At 44.0% G+C, this 7,774-nt stretch overlaps 1 protein-coding gene across 1 annotated transcript; it reads right to left on the minus strand.

Moving 5' to 3' along the window:
• Positions 1-448: 448 nt before the first annotated feature.
• On the minus strand, positions 449-3,173 carry BTG1 (BTG anti-proliferation factor 1). The gene is made up of 2 exons (XM_010983858.3): positions 2,707-3,173; positions 449-1,750 (listed from the first exon to the last, which is right to left on the minus strand). The coding sequence occupies exons 1-2, from the start codon at positions 2,852-2,854 to the stop codon at positions 1,383-1,385; spliced, it is 516 nt and encodes a 171-aa protein (XP_010982160.1). The 5' UTR covers positions 2,855-3,173; the 3' UTR covers positions 449-1,382.
• Between the last annotated feature and the right edge of the window lie 4,601 nt (positions 3,174-7,774).

Below are 7,774 nucleotides of genomic sequence, written 5' to 3' on the forward strand. Positions count from 1 at the left end.
CAAATCTTGCAGCTGACGAAAGGCAAAAGGCAACCAATGTCTCTGCAGTGATTAGCCTGTTCTTTAGGACTAGGGGTCACCTGCCCAGGATTTTCTAATTGAACAAGGAATCCATGGGGCAAAATTGTTTTTCAAGGGTGGGCCAGAATAGAACATTTATATCTTCACTTCAACAGGGAAGCAATGAAATGTAATCCTTTGGGCATCATTTTTTGGTAGATGTTACCTTTGTCTCTTATCCTCATTTCATGCGATTAGCTTGGGAAGGTGTCCATGTTTTGACTTTAGAAATTTTATGACATCTAAATATACATACAAAGATCTTCACTCCTTATCAAATGTTTTTCAGCATGACTGGTGTGCAACTGACATTCACATAGTTTACAGAACCTAAGTCATCTGAGAAATATTTTTTAGCTGAACCTCTATAATCATGACAAGAGATTGATTAAAATGCCAAGATAAGAAACAATTTATTATAGAGAGAAGAAAAAATTTTTTTCATCCAAAATATAGAAATCTGTACAACTTTGCCACAATCAATATACATGAACTGTACAAATTTACACCAGTTCATAATTTACCAAATAAAAGATGACTAACAAAGTTCACAAAATAGATGGTGGTTTGTGGAAAAGACTTTTACCCAATTAAGTACAAGGAAAGTTACAAACCAGACCTCCACTTTCTAAAAATAAGAAGTTTACTCAGTCTTAGAAAACTACAAGCTAGCAACTGTACAGAGAGCTGGCTGGTGCTAACACCACAGTTGAGACAGTGTCTTTTTAAGGGTCTTTTTTAAAGCCTGTTGCCATGGCAAATTCGGGTCACTTGCTACTGTCAAGGCCAAAAACACAATACAAGGTCTGACCATTTCCCCAGGTCATGCTTACTAGTTTGTCTTATGTACATTTATACATATTTAAGTGCTAGGTAAAAGTCTTGTCATAAAATTTCCAGTACTACCATGTTGAAAATATTAAGCTTTCCTATTGAGCTGCCAAGAAAGATAACAATTTAAGTGTAATAGTGCAAATTTCCTCTGCAGAGAAAGGTTCTTTGAAATACAGATCTGCATTAAAGGGATTGATGTAAAAATTTAGGTATCATGTCTGGGAGAAACTGAAACCACCCTAAGACATCACTCCCTAGCAAATAAAGTGATCATTTACTTGGACTCACAGGCTATTAAATCATTGAAAGGTACTGTCCAAACTATGGCACTGTCACTTAAAAAATTTTTTTTACCACTCTATCTTGTGCCAGATCTTCACAGCTGTGACATGGTTTAAATTCCATAATCCATCCCCAAGAGGAGCCCACCCAAAGCAAAAATCAAATTTATCCATCCATTATAAGATGATCCATCCATAGACTATATCTTAACCTGATACAGTCATCATATTGTAGTTTTTGGAAGGGCTTGTTCTGCCCAAGAGAAGTTCCTCCTTACAGCTGATTCTGCTGTCTACCATTTGCACGTTGGTGCTGTTCTGGGTGCTACCTCCTGCTGGTGAGGCCTCGTACAGCACACAGATGGAGCCATCCTCTCCAATTCTGTAGGACACTTCATAGGGGTCAACCCAGAGTGTGAGTTCACTTGGGAGAAGCCTGAACAGCTCCTGACTGCTCAGTCCAATCCGCTGTGCTGCCTGTCCAATCAGAGGATCCATTTTATGGTTGATGCGAATACAACGGTAACCTGATCCCTTGCACGGCTTTTCTGGGAACCAGTGATGTTTATAATGTTCTACAGAAGAAAAGAACAGAGACACAATGCTTAGAGATCGTGACTGCCAGCTCCCGCCGTAGTTTCAGCTTCTTTCTTCGGCTGGCTCCTTTGAAAAAGCTAACTATCAACTTTTTTAAATGCCCAGCATTGCATTCACGGCTGTGCGTGTATGCCGAGTCGGGAAACGAGCGAGCAGGGGTTTAGAAATGACAAAGTAGTACGGGACAAAACAATCTCCCGGAACCAACCGGTTGAGCCGCCAAAATGGGAATCAGGCGCGCGGCCTCGGCCAGCCCGGCAGTAGGACGGCCCCGGCGGCCAGCGGGAACGTGTTTACTTTCTCCACCCTACCCCAGCCGCGCACACAATGGGGTTTATGGCTTTGGAGAAGAGAATAGCAACCGGACTGTTAACCCCGAAGGAAAGAAAAACAGGCAACCCTAAACAACGCTCTGGGCAGGGCTGTAATTGTACCAGTGACAAATCCGATGATTAATGGGCAGGAGTAGGAGGCGCGGGGAGACAGCACGTCCGTCCCGGGCTGGCTCTGGGGCAGCAGCGCCGTTTCCCACCCTGGGGCCCGGCGACCAAGTCAGCAACGGTTGGTCGGGGTTAGGGGGAGGGGGCATCGAACCAACCCCAGCCCTGCGGCTCCTTTGTCCCCCAAATATGCGGACCGTCCGAGGACCGCCGCTCCCGCCTCTGCCGGCTTTAGCTTCTTTGTTGTGCGTCTGTTTTCTTCTCCCATCCGTTTGCCAGCAATGGGGGGAGGGGGCGCCCTCGGCCCAGCCCCCAAACCCTCCCCGGGACCCGCCGTTAGAGTCTCCCCGAAGCGCCAGCCACAGTCCCGCGGCCGGACCCGAGCGCGGCCGGCCCGGACGCTACCGAGGCTCCCGTGGTCCCGACGGCCCGGCCCGGGGAGGTCAAGCCGCGACGCCCCGGCGCCCCTCGCCCTCCCTCCGAGGCCCGCTCACCTGCCAGCAGCTCCTGAAGGCTCTGGCTGAAGGTCTGCAGCTGTCGCTCGCTCGTGAGCCCCTTGGTGCGGAGAAACTTGGAGATGAAGGACACAGCGGCGGCGATCTCGCCTATCATGGTGGCGGCCCGGGTGTAGAAGGGATGCATGGGGGCGGCGGGCGGGGGCAGCCCGGGGCGGCCGGGGCTCGGCGGCGCGGCCCCGACGGCGGAGCGGCCACCCCGGGCTCCCTCACAGGTCAGAGGGCTGAGGGAAGAGGGCGTGTGGGGCGGACGCCTACTTTTTTTTTTCTCCTTTATAGTGAAAAAGTTATTTTAGAGACAGGAGGCGGCAGGAGAGAGGAAGAGTCGAGCGATGGCGATCTGGTCACATCGCTCGGACCTCCTCAGCCGCCTCCGCCTCCAGCTCTACAGCCCCCGAAGAACCCAACAGTTGCATTTCCAGCTCCGACGGGCGAAGAGATGCAGGAGCCGTGCAGCACTTTTTATAGCGCCGCGGAAAGGAAGTGGCGTAGCTGGAGCGTGACGGCCGACTCCAGCCAATCCGGAGATCGCACCATTGTGACGCAAGCAGATTCGGAGCCGCCGGGGGCGGGAAAAAGGGGCCAGGGGGCGGGTCCAGAGGCCGGGAAGAGAGGGAGGAGCTGACGTAATCCGCTTGTAAACAAATAAACCCCCGAGTGGCGGCGGGAGAAGGGGGGAGAAGTAGCTGGGGACCGAGGAATCCGAGGGTGCGCGTGTGAAAGCCCCGCCCCCAGTCCTAGCCCCTCCTTCCAGCTCCAGCAACTCAAGGCGCGGCGCCAGCGCATCCCCTACAAGAGTGCGCTGCCCGGGCTCGTCTGCGAGGAGGTTTAATGCTGTGCAGATAAAAGCCGCCCTGCTCAGGCTATCCACACCCGCGCCGGCGGCACGGATCGGGCTGCAAGTCCTCAGCGCCTGCCGGCTCGCATACTCAGTGTTTACATCCCATGCGCGTCCCTGGGTCTACGTGACTGGCTCCTGAAGCGAAGGGAGCATACGGCGCAGCCGGATGCGGGTACCCGTGCTGAGGATGCAGCGAGTGCAGAGAAAAGTGGAGGGAACCGGCGCTCGCAGGGCATTCTGCAGCCTCGGCAGTCCAGTTCTTGCAGAGAACTGCTCTACCCTTAGGGAGGGGTGGGGTGGGGGGAGGTCTTTGTCAAAGTTAAATTGCAAAATAAATAAAAGGTTAGTAAGCTTTTTGTGGTTGCTGTTTCAGTAACATCAGAAATCAAAGGAAGGAAGAGTGCAGACCTTACTGAATCCAGCTTAACACTGATAAGAAAACCTGTTATTGAAGATTAATACCGTCAACTGTAACAAGTTTACTCTATAAAAAGAAAAAAATCTACATAATGCATTATACGCCCTTTACACACAAAATCGAGGGTTGTTTCCTTTTTTTTTTCCCCCTAATCCGAATAACTGTCCGAGCCTTAGAGTTCTGCTGTTCTTTATAAAAACAAGAATATAAAAATAAAATTTGAAGGCTCTGAAACTATGAGGCGCAAACATTTAGATTAAAATCGAGCTTGCAAAACTACGGGAGAAAGAGACTGGTACGAAGGCATGAGCCTCTTGAAATGATTAGGCCTAAGAGAGGGTTAAACCGAACGAACTCCATTAAGGAGGAGGGGGAAAAAAGATGGTGAGCTGGGCAGATGGAGAAAGCAAACAAGAGGCAGAAGTTGAACTCTACCAGATGGAAATAAATATCCTGAGCTTAGCTGGTCATCAATATTGCAAAACATATCACTTCGAGTTTTTGGGTTTTTTTTTTTCTCAAATACTGAGCCAGAGGGTATAGAAATGAAGCAAAAGTAGAATCTGCTATAAAGCGGAAGGAGAAAACATTTTATTGTTTAAATGAAATCAATAACTTCTAGGCTATTTTTTCATTCATACGCAATAATTAGGTAGTATATATGAAGTAAATACTTTAAAAGATAGTATTGTTAAAAGCAATAACGTCTGTGAAAGTATTTTCTTTGGATAAATGCATCAAAACATAATGGTAAATAGGTAATTTGTTTCCTTCTAGGACTTTCAGATAGCACTGTGCTTAAAAATAAACGTCATGGTAATTGCTTTACTAGGGATGTGAAACTTCATTTACTACTCAAAAATGAGATAGGGAAACAGAAATAAATCCTTAAAATTACCATTGCCCTAAAACAAGATTTTCTGATATCCCTCCGAACTCCACCCACCCTTAATCGTCTGCTCTGTTCATTTTCCTTACATCATCAGTGATTTGAACATTAGATCAGAAATCAGGCGGAAGTTTTTCTCCTGTAAGCCTGGTCTCCAATTTGGACTCCTAATAATTTTAAGCTTAAACTGACTCATCTACAAAACCGAAATAATGAAGTTAACAAAGTGCTAGGATCTGAACACCCAAGCCGGTGTTCTCTCCACTAGTTTTTTTTTTTTTTTTCCTTCATTGAAATACATTTGATGTACAATATTATGTTAGTTTCAGGTGTACTGTGTAATGATTTGACATTTGCATATGCTGTGAAATGTCCACTACTTTAACTGCCTTCCCAAAGCAGCAGCTGAACCCTTTCTGAAAGCTTTTTAAAGTCAGTTCAAGGGGGAGGGTATAGCTCAGTGATAAGAGTGCCTGCTTAGCATGCAGGAGGTCCTGGGTTCAATCCCCGGTACCTCCACGAAGAAGCAATAAAATAAATAAACCTAATTACCTCCCTCCCCCTCACGAAAAATTTTAAAAAAGATTAAAATCTATTCAATAGAGTTAAGAGAAAGTTAAACTCACATATCCTTGAAGGGTTTTCTCCCCACTGTTTTTTGGTTTTTTTTGTATGTGTGGGTTTCCCACCTTAAATCATTCCTTTAAGAGACAAATGAATTTAAGAAAGAACTCTTTTATCTGGGGGATCTAGTGAGCACTCAAGAAAAAAAATGGAAATAAATATTGGTCCTAAATGCAAGCTTTATACAGTGCATAATATTAACTGCTAATAGTTTTCAAATCTGGACATATATATGTTTAGTCATAGCTTTCCAGAAGTTTAGTAAGGCTCTTCCCATTCAAGAAACAAGCAGGTATTTCTTGACAGATTTTGAATTTATAAAGGCACTTCTCATCTTGTTGATACGGTAAGCTACAGGCATTCCCAACTATTCACAAACCCAACTCTTGGCTCTGTGTCCTTAGGCAAGTTATTTAACCTCTCTGCATTGTAATCTCCTAAAATATGTAAAGGCTGTTGTGAGGACTAAATGGAATGACTTCAGCACTAAGTCAACATTCAAATATATATATTGGCTTATGTATATTATCATCAAGCAATTTGATAATTATTAAATTAATTTCTAAAACCTAGAAAATTTTCAATCAAAACACTAAAAAAAAAAAAAATAGGAATTATGTCGAAATAATCCAGAAAATGAACCTGGGTTTCAAAATAAGTTTGCAAGTAACAAATGTCTACGTCTTTGGAGTGCTTGAGAATTCAGAAACTACTTTCCATAGATGAAACTATAAGACAACTAACTAGAATTTCAAAGGGCTGGGTGTATACATTCCCATCCCTCTGCTCAAATGTTACTAAAACAGTTTGCTCTGGACTAACAAATTAGAATTCCTTGTAGACTTTTTGAGTATTGTGTTATTTAACCAAAAAGAGGGAGAGAAAAAAATAAACATTTAAATAAGGGAGGGGAGAATGAACTTCTTTCTCTGCTGCATAGGGTAATAAAATTTACAGACTGACAAAACGTCCATAAAGATTTAAAGATTTTTTTTAAATGACATTATCATCTGCTATCATTATCATTTTGTGGAAAAGATAACATTTTAACATCCCTAAAGTAGAAGAGGTATCCATATCAGAATAAAGCATGGTCTTTTTAATTGAATAAATTTTAAGTCACTAAATGTCACCTTTTGCATTTCATCATTTGGGAACTCATCTAAACTATTAATCTATGAACATGATAGCAGTAAGTTAAGCTATTAGGCTCTTCATTTTATATGCTATTCCAACTACCTGGGATATGTCCCCCATCTCCCCTTTCCCTAGCTAATTTCTGCTCATCTTCCAAGAAGCCTTCCCTGACTTCTGGACTTGAGTAAATATCTATAGTATTGTGCTTCCCCTCGCCCAGGCTCTGGTACTGATCAGACATACTAGATTTACTATGTTTACTAGTCCCTCTGCCTTTCTAGTCTATAAATCTTACAGAGCAGCCATCTTCTGTCATTCATTATTGTACCCCTAATGCTTAAGAAACAGCCTAATGCATAGTAAATGTGGTTGACTGGTGTTAAACAGACATCTAAATACAAATGAGTTCCATCAAAACCATTACTTACAAAAAGAAAAACCCCACAAAAAAAACCCCAAACAACAACAAAAAACAATACTTGCAATTTGTCAGGTGACAGATCACATAGTTTTTGTTGCTTAAAATTGGAGAGCCAATATTTAAAAGAAGATAAGCAACTCAACTCTGTGACTTTCTTCCTGGCTGCTAGAGGTGTTCAATAATTGCATAAATTGTTCTTGTAGATAAACAACTAGACTTCATTTCCAAAGCAAATGAAATGGAGATCAGAGACCTGGATATGCTGCCTAAGAAATACTTTGAGGTAGTGTCCACACTGCTCCCATGTAAGGTTTCTTCCTTTGTTTACCTGTGTGCTATGCAGACACACTTTGGTATTTTTACATCAGGTTACCTATGAGTGTCCCTTGCTTGTGTGCTGCTCTCTCATACTGCCATTCCATCCTAAAATTGCTCACGAGGTATCCTCCCTACACTCCAGCCTCCCACTTCATCTCTGTGATCCACGATTCCTGAATTATTGCTAGGAAAGTCCCAGATTTTTGTTGTTGTTGTTGTTGTTTCCAGATTTTCTTTTAATGGCTGTATTACAGTTCACAAGTTTGTCCAGGAGGCTTTCCTCCACCTGCTGGTATAATCCCACTCAGCAAAGGTCTCATTCACTACCTGGGCCCTCCCTTCCCTGAAGGCACCTTTAGACTTCCAGGCTGAGCTGGGGGAGCCTCACTGTTGCAGGTC

The sequence above is a fragment of the Camelus dromedarius genome, chromosome 11 (assembly GCF_036321535.1).
Source record: "Camelus dromedarius isolate mCamDro1 chromosome 11, mCamDro1.pat, whole genome shotgun sequence".
Classification (NCBI taxonomy): Eukaryota; Metazoa; Chordata; class Mammalia; order Artiodactyla; family Camelidae; genus Camelus; species Camelus dromedarius.

Coding starts and splice junctions, on each gene's coding strand:
- BTG1 (XM_010983858.3), bottom strand. CDS start 2,854: ATGCATCCCTTCTACACCCGGGCCGCCACCATGATAGGCGAGATCGCC. Junction 1,751..2,706: donor CCTTCAGGAGCTGCTGGCAG/GTGAGCGGGCCT, acceptor TTTCTTCTGTAG/AACATTATAAACATCACTGG.